Genomic DNA, 26,774 nt, shown 5'->3' with positions numbered 1-26,774 from the left:
GATATGGACATCGCATTTACTCTCGATGCCAGAGTGCAAATATCTCTCTGAGCATCTCGCATATAAAAGAAAGCATCCTTTAATTGCTCTATAGTCAATAAAATACTGTCCCTATCCAGGGTATCAATATTTTCAGTCAGGGAATCCAACCAGACGACCCCAGCACTGCACATCCAGGCTGAGGCGATGGCTGGTCGCAGTATAACACCAGTATGTGTGTATATACTTTTTAGGGTAGTTTCCAGTCTCCTATCAGCTGGATCCCTGAGGGCGGCCGTATCAGGAGACGGTAACGCCACTTGTTTTGATAAGCGTGTGAGCGCCTTATCCACCCTAGGGGGTGTTTCCCAGCGCGCCCTAACCTCTGGCGGGAAAGGGTATAATGCTAATAACTTTTTTGAAATTAGCACTTTTCTATCTGGGTTAACCCACGCTTCATCACATACATCATTTAATTCCTCTGATTCAGGAAAAACTACAGGTAGTTTTTTCACCCCCCACATAATACCCCTTTTTGTGGTACTTGCAGTATCAGAGATATGCAAAGCCTCCTTCATTGCCGTGATCATATAACGTGTGGCCCTACTTGAAAATACGTTTGTTTCATCACCGTCGACACTAGATTCAGTGTCTGTGTCTGGGTCTGTGTCGACCGACTGAGGTAAAGGGCGCTTTACAGCCCCTGACGGTGTCTAAAACGCCTGGGCAGGTACTAACTGGTTTGCCGGCCGTCTCATGTCGTCAACTGATTTTTGTAATGTGCTGACATTATCACGTAATTCCATAAACAAAGCCATCCATTCCGGTGTCGACTCCCTGGGGGGTGACATCACCATTATCGGCAATTGCTCTGCCTCCACACCAACATCGTCCTCATACATGTCGACACACACGTACCGACACACAGCAGACACACAGGGAATGCTCTTATCGAAGACAGGACCCCACTAGCCCTTTGGGGAGACAGAGGGAGAGTTTGCCAGCACACACCCAAGCGCTATAATATATATGGGAACAACCTTATATAAGTGTTGTTCCTTATAGCAGCTTAAATATATCAAAATATCGCCAAAAAATGCCCCCCCTCTCTGTTTTACCCTGTTTCTGTAGTGCAGTGCAGGGGAGAGTCCTGGGAGCCTTCCTCACAGCGGAGCTGAGCAGGAAAATGGCGCTGTGTGCTGAGGAGAATAAGCCCCGCCCCCTTTTCGGCGGGCTTTTCTCCCGGAGTTTTAGATATCTGGCATGGGTTAAATACATACATATAGCCTCTATGGCTATATGTGATGTATTCTTTTGCCATAAAGGTATTAAATATTGCTGCCCAGGGCGCCCCCAGCAGCGCCCTGCACCCTCCGTGACCGCTTGGTGTGAAGTGTGTGACAACAATGGCGCACAGCTGCAGTGCTGTGCGCTACCTTCATGAAGACTGAAGAGCCTTCTGCCGCCTGTTTCCGGACCTTCAATCTTCAGCATCTGTAAGGGGGGTCGGCGGCGCGGCTCCGGGACGAACCCCAGGGTGAGACCTGTGTTCCGACTCCCTCTGGAGCTAATGGTGTCCAGTAGCCTAAGAATCCAATCCATCCTGCACGCAGGTGAGTTGAAATTCTCTCCCCTAAGTCCCTCGATGCAGTGAGCCTGTTGCCAGCAGGACTCACTGAAAATAAAAAACCTTAAAAAACTTTTTCTAAGCAGCTCTTTAGGAGAGCCACCTAGATTGCACCCTGCTCGGACGGGCACAAAAACCTAACTGAGGCTTGGAGGAGGGTCATAGGGGGAGGAGCCAGTACACACCACCTAATCCTAAAGCTTTATTTTTGTGCCCTGTCTCCTGCGGAGCCGCTATTCCCCATGGTCCTGACGGAGTCCCCAGCATCCACTTAGGACGTTAGAGAAAATACTATAGGATCAAAATTACCCCCAAATTCTATGATTTACGCTGTTTTTGAGGGTTTTTTATTAAAAAAACACCCGAATCGAAAACGCACCCGAATCCGACAAAAAATCTTAAGGGAGGTTTTGCCAAAATGCGTCCGAATCCAAAACACGACTGCGGAACCGAATCCAAAACCAAAACACAAAACCCGAAAAATGTCCGGTGCACATCTCTAATCTATATGCTGGGTTTTATAGCCAACATCATTATTCTGAATAGCCTGCTGCAGCAGGGGAGTTTTCCACCACTGCACCAGGCAGCAAGTCATGTCATGACAAAGAGGGGTCTGGGAGTGCCTGTACCTGGGTGCTGGTGCTTCTTGAGGATGCACCGAGCGCCACTCAGGCTGCAGGCAATGCTGCCACCCCTTTAGCATTGCACTGGACACATCCCTGGAGTGATGTAATGGGGGCTTCCCGAAAGGCCATGCCCCCTCTGCAATGAGGCCATGCTTCTGAATTGAAATAAATGGGGGCTTCCCATAAAGCCACACCTTCTCTTGGGATGTACATGTCTGAAGCACGTGAGGGGTGGGGAGTTTACAGCAGCGGATGTCACTGGTCCCGGAGCCGCCGCTGATGAAACCCTTCACTCGCAAGTGGATATGAGACTGAGATGGGTATGACACTGACTCACCTGTGGCATACACATATTCTGGAGCATGCACTTTATGAAAACATGCAAGAAACTCTGCAAATGGACTTGCATTCAACTCTGCATTAGCCCCAGTGTGTTTGTGACATAAATAGTACTGAATTTATTTATACTGTAGCTCCTTTTTCTAGATCTATATGTGTGAGTTTGGATTTCATATCTGCACACAAGGAAATATCAATAGTACTTTTTAAGTGACTGATGATGGGAACAGGGAACATGTAAATCATTTTGATAAAACACGGGTCATTATCTAACATTGTTCAAAAGTGCAAATCGGCACAGAGCCAATCAGCATTTAGATTTTATATGTCTGGTCAAAGACTGGACATTAATGCAAATGTCTGATTAGTTGTTCAGGTCTTAGTGCAAATTTGCATGTTTTAACAAAATTCAACAATAACTCTCAGTGTACAGAATATCACAGTCATAAAATAAAGATATACAGGTAATGAGTATGTTAACATGACCCCTAATATCTGTCTGATACTGAACATAAATGAGTATTTATTAATGGGTGAAGCACAGGAATTTTTGGTTGGACAAAGTAAATATAATGACAATATACAATAGGCAATGAGGTGATTACATTATGAAAGCCCAGATTTATAAGCTTACCTTATTTACAGATGACATGACCTTGGAGCGGAAAGGAATTATTGCGCAAAGTGTTGCTAAGAACCAGAAAACGATTAGGACACCTGAAGACTGTACACCCTTCAGTCTCTCATACTGAATAAGTATTGTCGCCATAATCTGCAGTAATAATTATAAGAAAAATGTTAATGTACATGGATAGCAGGGGAGTGACCATAATGGGTGCAAGGTTTGTGGTTCACACACACATGGTACAAGGGTCCCCACTCCACACTACCAGTACCCCAGAATAAGGACCGTTGGGGCACAGGCTGGGGCCATTATTCGGATGATTTCTTCAATACTATGAAGAAATTCTATAGAAATCCCCAGATATATGGCGCATGAGCAGAAGGTAGTAAGGTTCTCTGCCAGCGTCTTTGCCGCCTTCTGAGCAGTGCTATTTTTACCGGGGCCCAGTGGTGGCATCAGGGTCACACTGCAGCACCCGGCTCACAGTCACTGTAGAGGAGCCACCATTTTGATTTCACCCAATGGAAGGATGACACCCGGATACGATGCGCACCTCCTGCACCCACCTTGTGACGTCTCTGCAAGGGCCCACACCAAAACTTGCACAAGGGCCCTCCTTGTTAGTTAAAACACCATGGCTTGAACTTCTTTTAGCACTGGATCTGTGCAATGTGTGTTTCATCAAAGATCTAAATAATAAGAATTTACTTACCGATAATTCTATTTCTCGGAGTCCGTAGTGGATGCTGGGGTTCCTGAAAGGACCATGGGGAATAGCGGCTCCGCAGGAGACAGGGCACAAAAAGTAAAGCTTTAGGATCAGGTGGTGTGCACTGGCTCCTCCCCCTATGACCCTCCTCCAAGCCTCAGTTAGGATACTGTGCCCGGATGAGCGTACACAATAAGGAAGGATTTTGAATCCCGGGTAAGACTCATACCAGCCACACCAATCACACTGTACAACCTGTGATCTGAACCCAGTTAACAGTATGATAACAGCGGAGCCTCTGAAAAGATGGCTCACAACAATAATAACCCGATTTTTGTAACTATGTACAAGTATTGCAGATAATCCGCACTTGGGATGGGCGCCCAGCATCCACTACGGACTCCGAGAAATAGAATTATCGGTAAGTAAATTCTTATTTTCTCTATCGTCCTAGTGGATGCTGGGGTTCCTGAAAGGACCATGGGGATAATACCTAAGCTCCCAAACGGGCGGGAGAGTGCGGATGACTCTGCAGCACCGAATGAGAGAACTCCAGGTCCTCCTTAGCCAGGGTATCAAATTTGTAGGATTTTACCAACGTGTTTGCCCCTGACTAAATAGCCGCTCGGCAAAGTTGTAAAGCCGAGACCCCTCGGGCAGCCGCCCAAGATAAGCCCCCCTTCCTTGTGGAATGGGCATTTACATATTTTGGCTGTGGCAGGCCTGCCACAGAATGTGCAAGCTGAATTGTATTACACATCCAACTAGCAATAGTCTGCTTAGAAGCAAGAGCACCCAGTTTGTTGGGTGCATACAGGATAACAGCAAGTCAGTTTTCCTGACTCCAGCCGTCCTGGAACCTATATTTACAGGGCCCTGACAACATCTAGCAACCTGGAGTCCTCCAAGTCCCTAGTAGGCGCAAGGCACCAAAATAAGCTGGTTCAGGTGAAACACTGACACCACCTTAGGGAGAGAACTGGGGACGAGTCCGCAGCTCTGCCCTGTCCAAATGGACAACCAGATATGGGCTTTTTTGAGAAAAAAACCACCAATTTGACACTCGCCTGGTCCAGGCCAGGGCCAAGAGCATGGTCACTTTTCATGTGAGATGCTTCAAATCCACAGATTTGACTGGTTTTAAACCAATGTGATTTGAGGAATCCCAGAACTACGTTGAGATCCCACAGTGCCACTGGAGGCACAAAAGGGGGTTGTATATGCAATACTCCCTTGACAAACTTCTGGACTTCAGGAACTGAAGCCACTTCTTTCTGGAAGAAAATCGACAGGGCCGAAATTTGAACCTTAATGGACCCCAATTTGAGGCCCATAGACACTCCTGTTTGCAGGAAATGCAGGAATCGACAGAGTTGAAATTTCTTCGTGGGGCCTTTCTGGCCTCACACCACGCAACATATTTTTGCCACATGTGGTGATAATGTTGTGCGGTCACCTCCTTTCTGGCTTTGACCAGGGTAGGAATGACCTCTTCCGGAATGCCTTTTTCCCTTAGGATCCGGCGTTCCACCGCCATGCCGTCAAACGCAGCTGCGGTAAGTCTTGGAACAGACATGGTACTTGCTGAAACAAGTCCCTTCTTAGCGGCAGAGGCCATAAGTCCTCTGTGAGCATCTCTTGAAGTTCCGGGTACCAAGTCCTTCTTGGCCAATCCGGAGCCATGAGTATAGTTCTTACTCCTCTACGTCTTATAAGTCTCAGTACCTTAGGTATGAGAAGCAGAGGATGGAACACATACACCGACTGGTACATCCATGGTGTTACCAGAACGTCCACAGCTATTGCCTGAGGGTCTCTTAACCTGGCGCAATACCTGTCCCGTTTTTTGTTCAGACGGGACGCCATCATGTCCACCTTTGGTATTTCCCAACGGTTTACAATCATGTGGAAAACTTCCCGATGAAGTTTCCATTCTGCCGGGTGGAGGTCGTGCCTGCTGAGGAAGTCTGCTTCCCAGTTTCCATTCCCGGAATGAAACACTGCTGACAGTGCTATCACATGATTTTCCGCCCAGCGAAAAGTCCTTGCAGTTTTTGCCATTGCCCTCCTGCTTCTTGTGCCGCCCTGTCTATTTACGTGGGCGACTGCCGTGATGTTTTTCCCACTGGATCAATACCGGCTGACCTTGAAGCAGAGGTCTTGCTAAGCTTAGAGTATTATAAATTTACCCTTAGCTCCAGTATATTTATGTGGAGAAAAGTCTCCAGACTTGATCACACTCCCTGAAAATTTTTTCCTTGTGTGACTGCTCCCCAGCCTCTCGGGCTGGCCTCCGTGGTCACCAGCATCCAATCCTGAATGCCGAATCTGCGGCCCTCTAGAAGATGAGCACTCTGTAACCACCACAGGAGAGACACCCTTGTCCTTGGATATAGGGTTATCCGCTGATGCATCTGAAGATGCGATCCGGACCATTTGTCCAGCAGATCCCACTGAAAAATTCTTGCGTGAAATCTGCCGAATGGAATTGCTTCGTAGGAAGTCACCATCTTTACCAGGACCCTTGTGCAATGATGCACTGATTTTAGGAGGTTCCTGACTAGCTCGGATAACTCCCTGGCTTTCTCTTCCGGGAGAAACACCTTTTTCTGGACTGTGTCCAGAATCATCCCTAGGCACAGCAGACTTGTCGTCGGGATCAGCTGCGATTTTGGAATATTTAGAATCCACCCGTGCTGTTGTAGCAGTATCCGAGATAGTGCTACTCCGACCTCCAACTGTTCCCTGGACTTTGCCCTTATCAGGAGATCGTCCAAGTAAGGGATAATTAAGATGCCTTTTCTTCGAAGAAGAATCATCATTTCGGCCATTACCTTGGTAAAGACCCGGGGTGCCGTGGACAATCCAAACGGCAGCGTCTGAAACTGATAGTGACAGTTCTGTACCACGAACCTGAGGTACCCTTAGTGAGAAGGGCAAATTTTGGACATGGAGGTAAGCATCCCTGATGTCTCGGGACACTATATAGTCCCCTTCTTCCTGGTTCGTTATCACTGCTCTGAGTGACTCCATCTTGATTTGAACCTTTGTAAGTGTTCAAATTTTTTTAGATTTAGAATAGGTCTCACCTAGCCTTCTGGCTTCAGTACCACAATATAATGTGGAATAATACCCCTTTTCTTGTTGTAGGAGGGGTAATTTGATTATCACCTGCTGGGAATACAGCTTGTGAATTGTTTCCCATACTGCCTCCTTGTCGGAGGGAGACCTTGGTAAACCAGACTTCAGGAGCCTGCGAAGGGGAAACGTCTCGACATTCCAATCTGTACCCCTGGGATACTACATGTAGGATCCAGGGGTCCTGTACGGTCCCAGCGTCATGCTGAGAGCTTGGCAGAAGCGGTGGAACGCTTCTGTTCCTGGGAATGGGCTGCCTGCTGCAGTCTTCTTCCCTTTCCTCTATCCCTGGGCAGATATGACTCTTATAGGGACGAAAGGACTGAGGCTGAAAAGACGGTGTCTTTTTCTGCAGAGATGTGACTTAGGGTAAAAACGGTGGATTTTCCAGCAGTTGCCGTGGCCACCAGGTCCGATGGGCCGACCCCAAATAACTCCTCTTCCTTTATACGGCAATACACCTTTGTGCCGTTTGGAATCTGCATCACCTGACCACTGTCGTGTCCATAAACATCTTCTGGCAGATATGGACATCGCACTTACTCTTGATGCCAGAGTGCAAATATCCCTCTGTGCATCTCGCATATATAGAAAATGCATCCTTTAAATGCTCTATAGTCAATAAAATACTGTCCCTGTCAAGGGTATCAATATTTTTAGTCAGTGAATCCGACCAAGCCACCCCAGCTCTGCACATCCAGGCTGAGGCGATCGCTGGTCGCAGTATAACACCAGTATGTGTGTATATACTTTTTATGATATTTTCCAGCCTCCAGTCAGCTGGCTCCTTGAGGACGGCCCTATCTATAGACGGTACCGCCACTTGTTTTGATAAGCGTGTGAGCGCCTATTCCACCCTAAGGGGTGTTTCCCAACGCGCCCTAACTTCTGGCGGGAAAGGGTATACCGCCCATAATTTTCTATCGGGGGGAACCCACGCATCATCACACACTTCATTTAATTTATCTGATTCAGGAAAAACTACGGTAGTCTTTTCACATCCCACATAATACCCTCTTTTGTGGTACTTGTAGTATCAGAAATATGTAACACCTCCTTCATTGCCCTTAACGTGTGGCCCTAATAAGGAATACGTTTGTTTATTCACCGTCGACACTGGATTCAGTGTCCGTGTCTGTGTCGACCGACTAAAGTAAACGGGCGTTTTAAAACCCCTGACGGTGTTTCTGAGACGTCTGGACCGGTACTAATTGTTTGTCGGCCGTCTCATGTCGTCAACCGACCTTGCAGCGTGTTGACATTATCACGTAATTCCCTAAATAAGCCATCCATTCCGGTGTCGACTCCCTAGAGAGTGACATCACCATTACAGACAATTGCTCCGCCTCCTCACCAACATCGTCCTCATACATGTCGACACACACGTACCGACACACAGCACACACACAGGGAATGCTCTGATAGAGGACAGGACCCACTAGCCCTTTGGAGAGACAGAGGGAGAGTTTGCCAGCACACACCAAAAACGCTATAATTATATAGGGACAACCTTATATAAGTGTTTTCCCTTATAGCATCTTTTATATATTTCTAACGCCAAATTAGTGCCCCCCCTCTCTGTTTTAACCCTGTTTCTGTAGTGCAGTGCAGGGGAGAGCCTGGGAGCCTTCCCTCCAGCCTTTCTGTGAGGGAAAATGGCGCTGTGTGCTGAGGAGATAGGCCCCGCCCCTTTTTCGGCGGGCTCGTCTCCCGCTCTTTAATGGATTCTGGCAGGGGTTAAATATCTCCATATAGCCCCCGGAGGCCGCTATATGTGAGGTATTTTTAGCCAAAAAAGGTTTTCATTTGCCTCCCAGGGCGCCCCCCTCCCAGCGCCCTGCACCCTCAGTGACTGCCGTGTGAAGTGTGCTGAGAGGAAATGGCGCACAGCTGCAGTGCTGTGCGCTACCTTAAGAAGACTGAGGAGTCTTCTGCCGCCGATTCTGGACCTCTTCTCGTTTCAGCATCTGCAAGGGGGCCGGCGGCGAGGCTCCGGTGACCATCCAGGCTGTACCTGTGATCGTCCCTCTGGAGCTAATGTCCAGTAGCCAAAGAAGCCAATCCATCCTGCACGCAGGTGAGTTCACTTCTTCTCCCCTAAGTCCCTCGTTGCAGTGATCCTGTTGCCAGCAGGACTCACTGTAAAATAAAAAACCTAAGCTAAACTTTTCTAAGCAGCTCCTTAGGAGAGCCACCTAGATTGCACCCTTCTCGGCCGGGCACAAAAATCTAACTGAGGCTTGGAGGAGGGTCATAGGGGGAGGAGCCAGTGCACACCACCTGATCCTAAAGCTTTACTTTTTGTGCCCTGTCTCCTGCGGAGCCGCTATTCCCCATGGTCCTTTCAGGAACCCCAGCATCCACTAGGACGATAGAGAAAATGTACTAAACTGCTGCTGCCCTCTTGTTACAAGTTTTCATTTAATTTTGTACAGTATATTAACAACAGAATGAAACGACCATCAAAATGTACCTTTAAACATTTTAGAAATTTGACCAGAGGCCATGCAAACAAAAATGTAATTTGGATTCACAACAAAAGTTCATTTAATTTGAAATTTGCTTGATTAGGGGTAGTCACAGTAAATCAAGGACCTCGTGACACACTGTTTACAATCTCTGTAATTGCCACTTCTAGTTTTTTAAAATGATAATTTTTATTTTCAAAACTCATGTAAACAATGAAATGGGTAATCATAGTACCAGTACAATAAAACATCAAATAAATAAACAGTAAAAATAGGGTAAGGCCCAGCAATTACCAATGCTCTTCTGGTTTTATTTTGTGTGGCAGCCAGGTATAACACAAGATTTATAGGTGACCAGTCACACAAATCCTGTTGATCTGGATTTGTGAGAAGCGCAAATTATATGAAAATAAACACTGTGCACTTTGATGAAAAAACTAAGGCCCACATTTATCAAGCCTTATGGGCCCTACATACTGAAAGATTTCAGTGAACGATATGAACGTTCTCGTTCTTTAATGAACGAGAACTCGTTCATATCATTCAGTGTGTAGGCACCAACGATGAGCGATGCGCGGCCCCGTGCTCGTTCATCGTTGGTGCCAGGTCGCTTATGCATGCAGGCCAATATGGACAATCTCGTCCATATTAGCAAGCACGCATATGGAGCCGGGTTACGGGGGGAGTGAAGAAACTTCACTCTCCCCGTCACCACCCCCCGCCACCGCGTCGCCCATCTGCCGTATCGGCCGTCGGGCAGCTCGGCGGTGGGTCGCCGAGTCTGTATGGCCCATTAGAGAGTGATAAATAGCACGGTGATAAAAGTACCAACCAATCAGCACCTAACTTCTATGTCACAGGCTGTGTTTGAAAAATGACAGTTAGGAGCTCATTGGTTGGTACTTTACCACCGCGCTATTTATTACTCTTCAAGGCTTGATAAATCTGGGCCTAACTTTGCTCTTAGGAAACTCCCTGCTCCGATACAGCAAACGTTAAAGGATGACGCCAACCAATATTTCAATTTAGATTTGGGTTGAGTTCACTAAGTACACAAAAGTTCTCGGGTGCAGCATTCCTTGAATCACCCCAGTGGCTACTTACTGGATGGATCAGAAATCCTCCTCTCTTTAACATTACTCTCCCGTTTTGTTGGTTCCCCTCCGTTAGGAACTGCTCTGACTTAGGTGGTCATACCGAGTTGATCGCTCGCTAGCAGTTTTTAGCAACCGTGCAAACGCTATGCCGCCGCCCACTGGGAGTGTATTTTAGCTTAGCAGAAGTGCAAATGAAAGGATCGCAGAACGGCTACAAAGTATTTTTGTGCAGTTTCAGAGTAGCTCAAAACCTACTCAGCGCTTGCGCTCACTTCATACTGTTCAGTTCCTGTTTTGACGTCACAAACCCACCCAGCCACGCCTGCGTTTTTCATGGCACTCCTGCATTTTTCCGAACACTCCCTGAAAACGGTCAGTTGACACCCAGAAACGCCCCCTTCATGTCAATTGCTCTGCGGCCACCAGTGCGACTGAAATGCTTCGCTAGACCCTGTGCAAAACTACATCGTTCGTTGTGCTCGTGCGACGCGTGTGCGCATTGCGCCGCATGCGCAGAACAGACGTTTTTTAGCCCGATCGCTGCGCTGTGAATGCAGCTAGCGATCAACTCGGAATGACCACCTTAATGCAAATGAGAATTTACAGGGGTGGAAAAAAACTTTGTGACCTCCACCAAAAATTAAGTTTAAGTTTTGAAGTATAGTTCTGTAATATAATAATGCTATTGAATTAATATAAAGAATAACATTTCACAACTACTTATTTAAAAAATATGTTTTTTAGATATTTCATTATATTTTTATAATTAAGGCTTACTAAAATGATTTCATGTTGTGACACTTGAAAACATAGAGACCTTTATTATACAAACCATTGTTATTCCAACTATAAGAGGTGTGACGAAGTACACTGGAGGAGGTGGATCATTCTGAACGAGTTTATGGAAAGAGTAAAATAGGTCTGCCCAACACACGCACCAGAGCAATACACCAAACAGCTGAAAAACACAAAGCAATGGTGTTATAAATTAGGTCTAGTAAGATAATAAGTAAATGACAATACAGGATGCATGCACAGGCCTGTACAACACCCACATCATATGTACAGTGACAGCTGATTCAAAGTCAATACATTGGGGGCTGCTTTCCTGGAAGCCATTCTGTTTCCCATGGAAAATTGGACCGAATTACTTACCATAATTGCAAATGCTTTTCTGAAGCCGCAGACTTATGTCTTATGTTAAACACCATCAAGAAGAGACAGTGCAGTGTAAGAATAGAATTCCACCTATGCTATCTTAATCTCTCCTATTTCCATTCCAGCCACTGCATAGAATTAAAAAAAAAGGACTAGTAATAGACCTAGGAAAATAATTCTGTGGCGATAAAGCCACTACAGAACAGAAGAGGTCTTAAATGTGACATTCTGCATGGGTGGGTCTGTTGGCCACTGTGTTCTTAGAAAAGATCATCATAGTGTGTCCTCATACGCTGTTGCTCAAACACAGTAAATAGTAGAGATGAGCGGGTTCGGTTTCTCTGAAACCGAACCCGCACGAACTTCATGTTTTTTTCACGGGTCCGAGCAGACTCGGATCCTCCCGCCTTGCTCGGTTAACCCGAGCGCGCCCGAACGTCATCATGACGCTGTCGGATTCTCGCGAGACTCGGATTCTATATAAGGAGCCGCGCGTCGCCGCCATTTTCACACGTGCATTGAGATTGATAGGGAGAGGACGTGGCTGGCGTCCTCTCCATTAGAAATTAGATTAGAAGAGAGAGAGAGATTGTGCAGAGTCAGACAGAGTTTACCACAGTGACCAGTGCAGTTGTTGTTAGTTAACTTTTATTTATTTTAATATAATATATCCGTTCTCTGCTATATCCGTTCTCTGCCTGAAAAAAAACGATACACAGCAGCAGCCAGTCACACAGTGTGACTCAGTCTGTGTGCACTCAGCTCAGCCCAGTGTGCTGCACATCAATGTATAAAAGGCAAAGCTTATAATAATTGTGGGGGAGACTGGGGAGCACTGCAGGTTGTTATAGCAGGAGCCCCCAGGAGTACATAATATTATATTAATTTAAAATTAAACAGTGCACACTTTTGCTGCAGGAGTGCCACTGCCAGTGTGACTAGTGGTGACCAGTGCCTGACCACCAGTATAGTAGTATATTGTTGTATGTATTGTATACTATCTCTTTATCAACCAGTCTATATTAGCAGCAGACACAGTACAGTGCGGTAGTTCACGGCTGTGGCTACCTCTGTGTCGGCAGTCGGAACTCGGCAGGCAGTCCGTCCATCCATAATTGTATTACAATATATACCACCTAACCGTGGTATTTTTTTTTCTTTCTTTATACCGTCGTCATAGTGTCATACTAGTTGTTACGAGTATACTACTATCTCTTTATCAACCAGTGTACAGTGCGGTAGTTCACGGCTGTGGCTACCTCTGTGTCGGCAGTCGGCAGGCAGTCCGTCCATCCATAATTGTATTATTATTATAATATATACCACCTAACCGTGGTTTTTTTTTCATTCTTTATACCGTCATAGTGTCATACTAGTTGTTACGAGTATACTACTATCTCTTTATCAACCAGTGTACAGTGCGGTAGTTCACGGCTGTGGCTACCTCTGTGTCGGCAGTCGGCAGGCAGTCCGTCCATCCATAATTGTATTATTATTATAATATATACCACCTAACCGTGGTTTTTTTTTCATTCTTTATACCGTCGTCATAGTGTCATACTAGTTGTTACGAGTATACTACTATCTCTTTATCAACCAGTGTACAGTGCGGTAGTTCACGGCTGTGGCTACCTCTGTGTCGGCAGTCGGCAGGCAGTCCGTCCATCCATAATTGTATTATTATTATAATATATACCACCTAACCGTGGTTTTTTTTTCATTCTTTATACCGTCGTCATAGTGTCATACTAGTTGTTACGAGTATACTACTATCTCTTTATCAACCAGTGTACAGTGCGGTAGTTCACGGCTGTGGCTACCTCTGTGTCGGCAGTCGGCAGGCAGTCCGTCCATCCATAATTGTATTATTATTATAATATATACCACCTAACCGTGGTTTTTTTTTCATTCTTTATACCGTCGTCATAGTGTCATACTAGTTGTTACGAGTATACTACTATCTCTTTATCAACCAGTGTACAGTGCGGTAGTTCACGGCTGTGGCTACCTCTGTGTCGGCAGTCGGCAGGCAGTCCGTCCATCCATAATTGTATTATTATTATAATATATACCACCTAACCGTGGTTTTTTTTTCATTCTTTATACCGTCGTCATAGTGTCATACTAGTTGTTACGAGTATACTACTATCTCTTTATCAACCAGTGTACAGTGCGGTAGTTCACGGCTGTGGCTACCTCTGTGTCGGCACTCGGCAGGCAGTCCGTCCATCCATAATTGTATTATTATTATAATATATACCACCTAACTGTGGTATTTTTTTTTCTTTCTTTATACCGTCGTCATAGTGTCATACTAGTTGTTACGAGTATACTACTATCTCTTTATCAACCAGTGTACAGTGCGGTAGTTCACGGCTGTGGCTACCTCTGTGTCGGCAGTCGGCAGGCAGTCCGTCCATCCATAATTGTATTATTATTATAATATATACCACCTAACCGTGGTTTTTTTATACCACCTAACCGTGGCAGTCCGTCCATAATTGTATACTAGTATCCAATCCATCCATCTCCATTGTTTACCTGAGGTGCCTTTTAGTTCTGCCTATAAAATATGGAGAACAAAAAAGTTGAGGTTCCAAAATTAGGGAAAGATCAAGATCCACTTCCACCTCGTGCTGAAGCTGCTGCCACTAGTCATGGCCGAGACGATGAAATGCCAGCAACGTCGTCTGCCAAGGCCGATGCCCAATGTCATAGTACAGAGCATGTCAAATCCAAAACACCAAATATCAGAAAAAAAAGGACTCCAAAACCTAAAATAAAATTGTCGGAGGAGAAGCGTAAACTTGCCAATATGCCATTTACCACACGGAGTGGCAAGGAACGGCTGAGGCCCTGGCCTATGTTCATGGCTAGTGGTTCAGCTTCACATGAGGATGGAAGCACTCAGCCTCTCGCTAGAAAACTGAAAAGACTCAAGCTGGCAAAAGCACCGCAAAGAACTGTGCGTTCTTTGAAATCCCAAATCCACAAGGAGAGTCCAATTGTGTCGTTTGCGATGCCTGACCTTCCCAACACTGGACGTGAAGAGCATGCGCCTTCCACTATTTGCATGCCCCCTGCAAGTGCTGGAAGGAGCACCCGCAGTCCAGTTCCTGATAGTCAGATTGAAGATGTCAGTGTTGAAGTACACCAGGATGAGGAGGATATGGGTGTTGCTGGCGCTGGGGAGGAAATTGACCAGGAGGATTCTGATGGTGAGGTGGTTTGTTTAAGTCAGGCACCCGGGGAGACACCTGTTGTCCGTGGGAGGAATATGGCCGTTGACATGCCAGGTGAAAATACCAAAAAAATCAGCTCTTCGGTGTGGAGGTATTTCACCAGAAATGCGGACAACAGGTGTCAAGCCGTGTGTTCCCTTTGTCAAGCTGTAATAAGTAGGGGTAAGGACGTTAACCACCTCGGAACATCCTCCCTTATACGTCACCTGCAGCGCATTCATAATAAGTCAGTGACAAGTTCAAAAACTTTGGGTGACAGCGGAAGCAGTCCACTGACCAGTAAATCCCTTCCTCTTGTAACCAAGCTCACGCAAACCACCCCACCAACTCCCTCAGTGTCAATTTCCTCCTTCCCCAGGAATGCCAATAGTCCTGCAGGCCATGTCACTGGCAAGTCTGACGAGTCCTCTCCTGCCTGGGATTCCTCCGATGCATCCTTGCGTGTAACGCCTACTGCTGCTGGCGCTGCTGTTGTTGCCGCTGGGAGTCGATGGTCATCCCAGAGGGGAAGTCGTAAGCCCACTTGTACTACTTCCAGTAAGCAATTGACTGTTCAACAGTCCTTTGCGAGGAAGATGAAATATCACAGCAGTCATCCTACTGCAAAGCAGATAACTGAGGCCTTGGCATCCTGGGTGGTGAGAAACGTGGTTCCGGTATCCATCATTACTGCAGAGCCAACTAGAGACTTGTTGGAGGTACTGTGTCCCCGGTACCAAATACCATCTAGGTTCCATTTCTCTAGGCAGGCGATACCGAAAATGTACACAGACCTCAGAAAAAGAGTCACCAGTGTCCTAAAAAATGCAGCTGTACCCAATGTCCACTTAACCACGGACATGTGGACAAGTGGAGCAGGGCAGGGTCAGGACTATATGACTGTGACAGCCCACTGGGTAGATGTATGGACTCCCGCCGCAAGAACAGCAGCGGCGGCACCAGTAGCAGCATCTCGCAAACGCCAACTCTTTCCTAGGCAGGCTACGCTTTGTATCACCGCTTTCCAGAATACGCACACAGCTGAAAACCTCTTACGGCAACTGAGGAAGATCATCGCGGAATGGCTTACCCCAATTGGACTCTCCTGTGGATTTGTGGCATCGGACAACGCCAGCAATATTGTGTGTGCATTAAATCTGGGCCAATTCCAGCACGTCCCATGTTTTGCACATACCTTGAATTTGGTGGTGCAGAATTTTTAAAAAAACGACAGGGGCGTGCAAGAGATGCTGTCGGTGGCCAGAAGAATTGCGGGACACTTTCGGCGTACAGGCACCACGTACAGAAAACTGGAGCACCACCAAAAACTACTGAACCTGCCCTGCCATCATCTGAAGCAAGAAGTGGTAACGAGGTGGAATTCAACCCTCTATATGCTTCAGAGGTTGGAGAAGCAGCAAAAGGCCATTCAAGCCTATACAATTGAGCACGATATAGTAGGTGGAATGCACCTGTCTCAAGTGCAGTGGAGAATGATTTCAACGTTGTGCAAGGTTCTGATGCCCTTTGAACTTGCCACACGTGAAGTCAGTTCAGACACTGCCAGCCTGAGTCAGGTCATTCCCCTCATCAGGCTTTTGCAGAAGAAGCTGGAGGCATTGAAGAAGGAGCTAACACGGAGCGATTCCGCTAGGCATGTGGGACTTGTGGATGCAGCCCTTAATTCGCTTAACAAGGATTCACGGGTGGTCAATCTGTTGAAATCAGAGCACTACATTTTGGCCACCGTGCTCGATCCTAGATTTAAAGCCTACCTTGGATCTCTCTTTCCGGCAGACACAGGTCTGCTGGGGTTGAAAGACCTGCTGGTGACAAAATTGTCAAGTCAAGCGGAACGCGACCTGTCAACATCTCCTCCTTCACATTCTCCCGCAACTGGGGGTGCGAGGAAAAGGCTCAGAATTCCGAGCCCACCCGCTGGCGGTGATGCAGGGCAGTCTGGAGCGACTGCTGATGCTGACATCTGGTCCGGACTGAAGGACCTGACAACGATTACGGACATGTCGTCTACTGTCACTGCATATGATTCTCTCAACATTGATAGAATGGTGGAGGATTATATGAGTGACCGCATCCAAGTAGGCACGTCACACAGTCCGTACTTATACTGGCAGGAAAAAGAGGCAATTTGGAGGCCCTTGCACAAACTGGCTTTATTCTACCTAAGTTGCCCTCCCACAAGTGTGTACTCCGAAAGAGTGTTTAGTGCCGCCGCTCACCTTGTCAGCAATCGGCGTACGAGGTTACATCCAGAAAATGTGGAGAAGATGATGTTCATTAAAATGAATTATAATCAATTCCTCCGCGGAGACATTGACCAGCAGCAATTGCCTCCACAAAGTACACAGGGAGCTGAGATGGTGGATTCCAGTGGGGACGAATTGATAATCTGTGAGGAGGGGGATGTACACGGTGATATATCGGAGGGTGAAGATGAGGTGGACATCTTGCCTCTGTAGAGCCAGTTTGTGCAAGGAGAGATTAATTGCTTCTTTTTTGGGGGGGGTCCAAACCAACCCGTCATATCAGTCACAGTTGTGTGGCAGACCCTGTCACTGAAATGATGGGTTGGTTAAAGTGTGCATGTCCTGTTTTGTTTATACAACATAAGGGTGGGTGGGAGGGCCCAAGGATAATTCCATCTTGCACCTCTTTTTTCTTTTCTTTTTCTTTGCATCATGTGCTGATTGGGGAGGGTTTTTTGGAAGGGACATCCTGCGTGACACTGCAGTGCCACTCCTAGATGGGCCCGGTGTTTGTGTCGGCCACTAGGGTCGCTAATCTTACTCACACAGCTACCTCATTGCGCCTCTTTTTTTCTTTGCGTCATGTGCTGTTTGGGGAGGGTTTTTTGGAAGGGACATCCTGCGTGACACTGCAGTGCCACTCCTAGATGTGCCCGGTGTTTGTGTCGGCCACTAGGGTCGCTAATCTTACTCACACAGTCAGCTACCTCATTGCGCCTCTTTTTTTCTTTGCGTCATGTGCTGTTTGGGGAGGGTTTTTTGGAAGGGCCATCCTGCGTGACACTGCAGTGCCACTCCTAGATGGGCCCGGTGTTTGTGTCGGCCACTAGGGTCGCTAATCTTACTCACACAGCTACCTCATTGCGCCTCTTTTTTTCTTTGCGTCATGTGCTGTTTGGGGAGGGTTTTTTGGAAGGGCCATCCTGCGTGACACTGCAGTGCCACTCCTAGATGGGCCCGGTGTTTGTGTCGGCCACTAGGGTCGCTAATCTTACTCACACAGCTACCTCATTGCGCCTCTTTTTTTCTTTGCGTCATGTGCTGTTTGGGGAGGGTTTTTTGGAAGGGACATCCTGCGTGACACTGCAGTGCCACTCCTAGATGGGCCCGGTGTTTGTGTCGGCCACTAGGGTCGCTTATCTTTCTCACACAGTCAGCTACCTCATTGCGCCTCTTTTTTTCTTTGCGTCATGTGCTGTTTGGGGAGGGTTTTTTGGAAGGGACATCCTGCGTGACACTGCAGTGCCACTCCTAGATGGGCCCGGTGTTTGTGTCGGCCACTAGGGTCGCTAATCTTACTCACACAGCTACCTCATTGCGCCTCCTTTTTTCTTTGCGTCATGTGCTGTTTGGGGAGGGTTTTTTGGAAGGGACATCCTGCGTGACACTGCAGTGCCACTCCTAGATGGGCCCGGTGTTTGTGTCGGCCACTAGGGTCGCTTATCTTACTCACACAGCGACCTCGGTGCAAATTTTAGGACTAAAAATAATATTGTGAGGTGTGATGTGTTCAGAATAGGCTGAAAATGAGTGTAAATTATGTTTTTTGAGGTTAATAATACTTTGGGATCAAAATTACCCCCAAATTCTATGATTTAAGCTGTTTTTTAGGGTTTTTTGAAAAAAACACCCGAATCCAAAACACACCCGAATCCGACAAAAAAAATTCGGTGAGGTTTTGCCAAAACGCGGTCGAACCCAAAACACGGCCGCGGAACCGAACCCAAAACCAAAACACAAAACCCGAAAAATTTCCGGCGCTCATCTCTAGTAAATAGCCCCTCTCTAAGCGTCAGGTTTCGGAAAATCCGACTGAGCCAAGCTCTCTCTTGCGCGCCGAAAATGTGTACCTTATTTGCATAAAAAAACAAATGGGAGCGAGAAACTACATAACTAGATTGCACTGATCAATTTGATGTGCAACATTTGAATATGTGCGAATGAGGTTGGATCTGTGTAAGAAAGGCTCTGATGCAAGCGTTCGTGGCTTTTTCTCATGTCAAATTATACTGAGCTAATTTGTACATGTTTAAAACTAATTCCTGTGCGGTTACAAATGCAGCCCAGTATCTCTGGTTCAATGTGAGTGGTGTTTCACAGTGCCTGAATAAGAAACAAAATGAAAATAAAAATACAATATGCTAATACTCTCGGAGCATCTCAGTCATGTCAGGCAGTTTATGCCGTATAGTGTATAGACTAGATGTATGAGGACAAATCTGTAAGTTAATAAATCTTCTTTTCACTTTCAGGAATCTTTGGAAAACATACATTTCCCTGTGGGTAATGCAAAACTCTCATACCTGTAGAGAAAGAGGACCCATTCCTGGAGTACTTTAATCCTTGAGACTGCATTTCCTGAAGCAACAACATTCACCAGGGAATCTTAAGAATGTATGTGTGGATGAACCGTTGGCTACCCTGCCTGTCCAGTTTAAACCCATTTGCCACCATGACTAAGAATATCCTGCCGCTCAATGGTATAGTGCATAGCCATGTACTGTATAATGGTCGCATGGACCATTACAAAATAGATTGACACAGATCCAGCACATTTTCTGTTACTGTTGCATTAAACTTGGAGATTTAGGCTGAGTGCAGAAAGGTATAAATAATAGTGGCACTGCTTCCTACAACAAAATGCAGAAAAGGACAGAACCGGTAACTCTGAACACCTCCTTCTTAAAGCACCTTCCCAGAGGAAGACAGCCTTCCATGATATATAAACTCATAAGCATCGGAGACAACTTAAAATCCATGAACAACAGTGTTAGGTGCTTTGTGCATACTTCCCAACTGTTCCGATTTCAGCAGCTACAGTAGTTCCACGGAACAGAGGTTGGGAGGTATGCTTTGTGTGATGTCTGGCAAGAAGTGAAAAGTTTTCTGGAAAAATGTAAACTTTTAAAATGTTAAGAACTAGGGAGGCAGGGATTTGTACTGCTATTACTATAGAAGCATGTCACAAGTTATCTGCTGGAACAAACATCCCCATATTGTGCATCTAGGCTCCATTATGACTGCACTTACAGGCCGATAAATAGCAATTTCAAGAGGAATACAACATGCTGTAATTACAGTATAAGAGATGAGCAGTCTAGATTTGAGGGAATCCGAACATTCGGGATCTGAGTCTACCCGAATCAGGGCTCAGGAGTTCCCGCTAGACTTGGATTCCAGTTTGAGGCAAAACCTCATACTCCTGGCAACGGATTCTTGCGGATTTTTGATTCTATATAAGGGACCCGTACTGTTTTCACATCACAGTCTCACAAACAAGAGGATTCTTTCAACCTCAAATATGGGAAAGTGAATTTTAATACATATAGGGTCACCATGGTGGTAATACAATATTCTTGCTTACACTTACGTTTACATTCACGCATATAGGGGACTGTCTAGACCCCGCCTCTTCCTGGGCGGTACCGAGAGGATCTCATTAGAAATCCTTAAAATAAATAAACATTCCCAGATGATATAAACATGGAATTACAGTTTAGATATAAAGTCAGGGAATAGAGGTTTTATATCATGCACCTTGAAAAAGACTGAACAAAGCAGTTGAAACGCGCTGGTGTTGTTTATAGCCAAAGCAGCACTTCCTATCTGTGACCTTCTACCTATGGTGAGACTTTTGAATTTCTTGTACTCTCCTATATGTTTCATTGCATCTGTGCACCGATAGAAGTTTTTTTAAGGAAGAATTTCCTCCTTTTTTTTTTTTTTTTTGAGTTATCCACTTTTAACAATTTCATGGAATAAAATACCCTTTTATGAAATACTTTTACCAATTCCCTGATTTTTTTGCTTAATATGGAGTTATCCAAGTCCCAAAAAAAGGACTGTGGGGAGAACAGAGATAAAGAAACTGCTATGTGAACGAATATTACCCTTTCATGTGAGCATTCATGTGAGAACTAATTTGTATCAGAGAAAGTCACGAGTGGATGATCATTTGTGTGCCGTCAGCTGGAAAGTGAATCCTGTTAAAGAGACCTTGATAGGTGTTACACTATGGGGGTCATTCCGTCCCGATCGCTCGCTGCAGTTTATCGCAGCACAGCAATCGGGTCGGAATTGCGCCGGTGCCACAGTGCGCCGGCGCATGCCGGACGGCCGTAGGCCGTCGTTCAGTAACGATCGCAGGGCGGTCGCAGGGCGGGAGGGGTCTGGACGGCGGTGTTAAGCCGCCGTTTAGGGAGCGCGGTCCGGCCAACGCAGGCGTGGCTGGACCATTGGGGGGCGGGCTGCTGCGTGACGTCTCACGCAGCCGCTGCGGCCAGTGGCAGCGACTATCAACTCCCGGCCAGCCGCAGGATCTGCGCTGGCCGGGAGTTACTCCACAAATACAAAAGCATCACCGCTGTGCGATGCTTTTGTATTTGTGTGTGTGTGGGGGGGGGGGGGGCGGACTAACATGCGGGGCGGACTAGCCCTGTGCTGGGCAACCCCCTGCATGTCAGGGAAGATGATCGTAGCTGTGCTAAATTTAGCATAGCTACGATCAACTCGGAATGACTCCCTATATGCGTGAATGTAAGCGTAAATGTAAGCAAAAATATTGCATTACCACCAGGGTGACCCTCTACGGATTAAAATTCACTTTCCCGTATTTGAGGTTGAAAGAATCCTCTCCGGAGACTGTGATGTGAAAACAGTAGAGAGACTTATACCTTGTTTCCATTGTATTTTTGTTTTTTATAAACATCATCGAGAGTGGAACCAATCAAGATTCCTGTTGGACTTTGCATCCTTAGTACATTTGAGAGACTATAATTTTTGTGTGAGCGATTTTGGGGTTCATCTCAAAATCACATTATATATCTGTACGGTATTATATGTTGTGTATGGTGACACTTCAGAGGTGGTTTCCTTTATAGCAGCTCCAGAGTGCGTAGGGGTTTACTCACATTCCTCTTTATATAACATAAGTAACTGGTTCAAAAAAATAACAACAAGCAGTCCAGCATCAGCTAGCTCCCTTCTCTCAACTAGATCCCACCACCTGCAATCTCCACCGCCAACACTTTCATCCTCAATATCCTCAATAATGATTGGAAAGTTGTCCTGCATCCAATTTGTTAAGGCTAGGTGACTCCTTCCCTATGCAGGATCCTCAGAAGAATCCTTCAGTGCTACGCCTACTGTTGCTGCTGGGGATGGATTCTCATCTCAGAAGGAGACTAAGAAGATTAATAGTAGTATAGTAAAAACAAAACAAAAGACTGTGAAACAATTGTTTGCAAGGGGAAGCAAGTATGACAGCTCTGACTGTTGCCATCACAGCTATGCTAGTATTAGATCTGCGTTTAATATCTGCCATTAATGCAGTTAGTTTTACACAGTTAATTGAGGTCCTGTGACCCCGGGACCAAATACCATCTCGCCTCTACAGTATTTTACCCAAAAAGTCATTCCTCGGCTGTACCAAGACATTTAAAAAAAAAAAATAAATAATAATTATTGGCCTACAAAATGCCATTGTACCCACTGTCCACCTAACCACAGATTTGAGGACAAGTGACAGTGGGAAAACTAAAGATTACATGACTGTGACAGCCCACTGGGTGGGTGAATCGCCTTCAGCAGCAGCAGCAGCAGTATCTAACAAACAGCACCAGCTCATTCAGAGGCAGATTACTCGTGTATTAACGTCTTCACTAAGAGGAATACCACTGACAAACTCTTAGAAAAACGAAGGGATGTCGTAGCAAAATGGCTTACTCCACTCAGACCCTCCACAGGTTTTGTGATTTCTGATAACACAACAAATATTGTAAATGCATTACAGCTGGGTGAATTCCAACACGTCCCATGTTTTACTCACACAATGAACTTGGTGGTCCAGGTTTTTTTTTTAAATGACAGTAGCGTGCAGGAGATGCTGTCTGTGTCTCGAAAAAATGTTGGTACATTTTCGGCATTCAGGTACATGCAAATCATTCAACATTCAATTTGCCCTGCCACCAACTGAAGCAAGAGGTGATAACCAGGTGGAGTTCCCCCATATATATGCTTCAGTGGTTGAAGGAAGTGCAAAAAGCCATCCACAGCTATACAACAAGCAATGACAATGGGAAGAGGAGGGGGAGTGTACCTTAGCACAGCGCAGTTGAGAATACTTTTATTGTCTTGTGTAAGGTGCTCAAACCCTTCAAAGTAGTCACATGATAAGCGAGTTCAGACACTGCTAGCTTGAATCAGGTGATTCCCCTGATTAGGCTGTTGGAAAATCAGCTTGAGAGATGTCAGGAGGAGATGAAATGAAGCTATTCCGCTAAGTATGTCAGAGTTGTAGATCAAGTCCTTTATTTGCTTCACCATGAAACAAGGGTTGCCAATATCTTGAAATGAGACCACTACATTTTGGCAACCATGCTTTATTCTAGGTTTCAGTCACACAGCGTCTTTCTTTCCAATTCTTAAGAGATGCAAAGAGCTCCTGGAGAGCAAGTTAGTACTGTAGCTCAAGTGGTACACAACATGACAACATCTCCTCTTTCTCCGACAGCTGCCAGGAAAAACTCAGCTTTCCAAAAAGACCCAGTGCAGAGGAGTCAACAAAACATTTTGACATCTGGTCTGGTTTAAAAGAATTGCCCAAAATTAGTGACACCTCTACCGTAACTCCATCTGATACGGCCACCATCCAAAGAATGGTGGAGGATTATTTTCTTGACAGCGTACAAATAGGCATGTAACAGAGTCCCTTTGACTACTGGAAAGAAGAAAAAAGGGAATTTGGAAGTCCTTGTGCAAACTGATTTGCATCACTTAAGCTGTCAACCCTCCAGTGTGTAGAATGAGATACACACTGATGATGATGAGGATGGTAGCGGCGATAACATCTTGCTGCTGCAGAGCTTTTATCATAGCTGCCTTAAGCCCATTGGTAGCTTATGTCTGAATTTGTGGTGTGGCTGTCTCCGGGCCTGTGTCAGAGCTGCCTGTAGCTGAAGTAACGTTGTGCTGAAATCTGGAAGGTTTAAAGTAGTTTTGTCTCATATGAGTTATGAGTAGTCTGAATCCTGAGGAAGGTCAAAAGGGTACAAAAACTGACACCAGGTAGTTGACTAGACCCAGATCAGGAACGCAGAGTCTTAACCCACTGGTGATCTTCTCCAGGGACCCTGCAAAGGAGATTGGATTTCGCTGTACTTGGTGGGACAGTTGCGGACCCCTGCCTGGGTCATCTGGGCTAGCACTAGAGACTGGGACTGCATGTAATCATAGTATCGAACTGGATCCGATGGTATCTGTAATATTAGATCGGAACCAGTGGTATCTGTAACCAATGATATCTGTATTATTGAACTGGAACTGAAGGTGTCTGTAACTAATGGCATCTGTATTATCAGACTGGAAACAATGGTATCTATAACCGATGGTATCTATAATCGATGGTATGTGTATTATCAGAATGGAACCGATGGTATCTGTAATTGATGGTATCTGTAATATCGGTCTGGAACCGATGGTGACTGTGATGGGACCGTAGTGGTGACCGGGCTGAATCCGGAATGATGAAACTGGAGTGCTGACTAGGCTGAATCCGGAATGATGATACTGGAGTGCTGACCAGGCTGGACTTGGAATGATGACACTGAATGATCCCTTGGAAAAGCAGATGGTATTACAGGTAGAAAATATAGAAGCTCAGGGAATGCAGGTACTGTGCAGTAACTGGATACCTGGAGGAGCGCAGCTTTAAAGCTCACGCACAGAGCTCTGTGACACTGTCAACCTGAGCACTGAAAAGCAGGGGATGCTTTAAACCTCTTGGTGTCACAGGATTGGCTGGAAGCGTCTGCTGACGCTGAGGCTGCGTGGAATTGGTTAGAGACTGGTCAACTGACACTAAGCAAGATGGTGTCATCCATGCTGCCAGACTAGCAGTGCACGCCCTCACAAGTGGCCCGACGGGTAGGAAATTGGTCTGACCTTAGCAGCCTCCCCTGGAGCCGGGACAGCTTTCTTTGTGGAGGCCCAAACAAACCAAGCACTTCAGCCACAAAAGTGTCAGTACCTGTTGCTGAAGTGCTTGCCTTGTTAAACTGTGCATGTCCTTTTTAATATCCCCATAACGGTGGGAGGGCTCAAGAACAATTCCATCTTGCACCCCTTTTTATTTCTGCAACTGCTGTGTGGCAATGTTCATTAGATGTGCTATAAACTGCCGTGTGTTTGTGCCGCTGCTCTGTCACTTAGCAACCAGCCACTCTCGCTGCAGCCTTTGGCCTAAAGCGAATGAAAACAATATTGTGAGCTGTGAGGTGGTCAAAATTTACTGGAAATGAGTCTAAATTAATGTTATTGAGGTTACTAATACTTTAGGAACAAAAAAAGGCCCAAATTGCATTATTTAATTTTAGGGGTTTTTGTTTGTCAATTTTTATAAAAATACAAAACCAAAACCAGTAACGGATGAAATTCAAAACTGAATTCAAAACCAAAACCAGATGATGAATTAGAACCAAAACCTACCCTGCCCTGCCACCTCCCTTCCCCCACACCTCCTTCTGTAGTTGAAGCGCAGGAGGAAGCAGGGATGCACAGTGTAAATGTCTAATGCAACATGCAGTGCATGGCCCTGAATAAAGAGACCTGGAACTCAAGACTGTAAGCCATTGTATTCTGGAGGTGAATTGCTCACCATCTCAGCACCCCTGCAAACTGCAGTACCCAGACTTGACTGCTTACATTGGCCTTCAGCATTAGCTAAAACATGCAGGAAAATACTGTATATTAATATAGAATACTGTGGAAAAGTATAAAACAACAATGAAATATATATACACACAATTAACAAAAAACATTCCACCTTACCGATTTGGCCTTGCTTAACTTAGACAGCACAATGTATCCTTTCTTATTATATTTTAAATAAATAATATAAAATGGCAGCATGACCCAAAGATAGATACAGGGAATCCAGGCAACAACTGTATTTTGAAAGCATGGGGTTAAATCCGGGTTGTCTGTGTATAATGTGAGGTTGGAATCCTGCAATAAATCAGAATACAAAGGAATGTTAGGTCAATATTTTAAATAGGTAACTTTCTAGGACAGTCATGAGCTGTACATTAATCACAAGCAGAAATTGAACCAGAAACATATATTTGAATGTTAATAAAAAATGTGCCTGCCTGTAAACGTATGATTTGTGTAAATGCATGCTGTAACCTGGGTATATTCCAAATATTAAATTCTAATTTTAATTTCCATTTAAATCAGCTTTGCAATTTATTTCTTTAGCAAAACCGAACAGTTTACATTAAAAATACTCCATTCATCAGTAGTCGTTAGCCTCAGCAATATTGCAGTCTGAGCTTAACGTTAACATTCAAGCCCATCATTTACATACCACTCAACATCCCGACTTTTTGGGACTCAGTCCCTATTCACGCCATCCAGATGGGACAGACATTGCAATGTTTTGGACAAGTTGTTTTTTTTTGTTCTAGATACAGTATTATGATCTTTGCAGGTGAATCTGGGACTGGCCAAAATGTTTCCAGAA

General features: G+C 45.6%; 1 protein-coding gene across 3 annotated transcripts in view; it reads right to left on the bottom strand.

Annotated features, from left to right (window-relative positions):
* Positions 1-26,774, bottom strand: part of ABCC3 (ATP binding cassette subfamily C member 3) — a 232,168-nt gene that overhangs the window by 100,990 nt on the left and 104,404 nt on the right. For all 3 annotated transcript variants that reach the window (XM_063960773.1, XM_063960772.1, XM_063960771.1), the window contains exons 2-4: positions 26,081-26,257; positions 11,441-11,566; positions 3,206-3,343 (exon numbers count right to left, since the gene is read on the bottom strand). In XM_063960773.1, coding sequence (XP_063816843.1) covers positions 3,206-3,343; positions 11,441-11,566; positions 26,081-26,257 — 441 coding nt within the window. The remainder of the gene's footprint in view (positions 1-3,205; positions 3,344-11,440; positions 11,567-26,080; positions 26,258-26,774) is intronic.

The sequence above is a fragment of the Pseudophryne corroboree genome, chromosome 3 (genome assembly GCF_028390025.1).
Source record: "Pseudophryne corroboree isolate aPseCor3 chromosome 3, aPseCor3.hap2, whole genome shotgun sequence".
NCBI classification, from domain to species: Eukaryota; Metazoa; Chordata; class Amphibia; order Anura; family Myobatrachidae; genus Pseudophryne; species Pseudophryne corroboree.
This window is presented reverse-complemented; position numbering and strand designations above follow the sequence as displayed.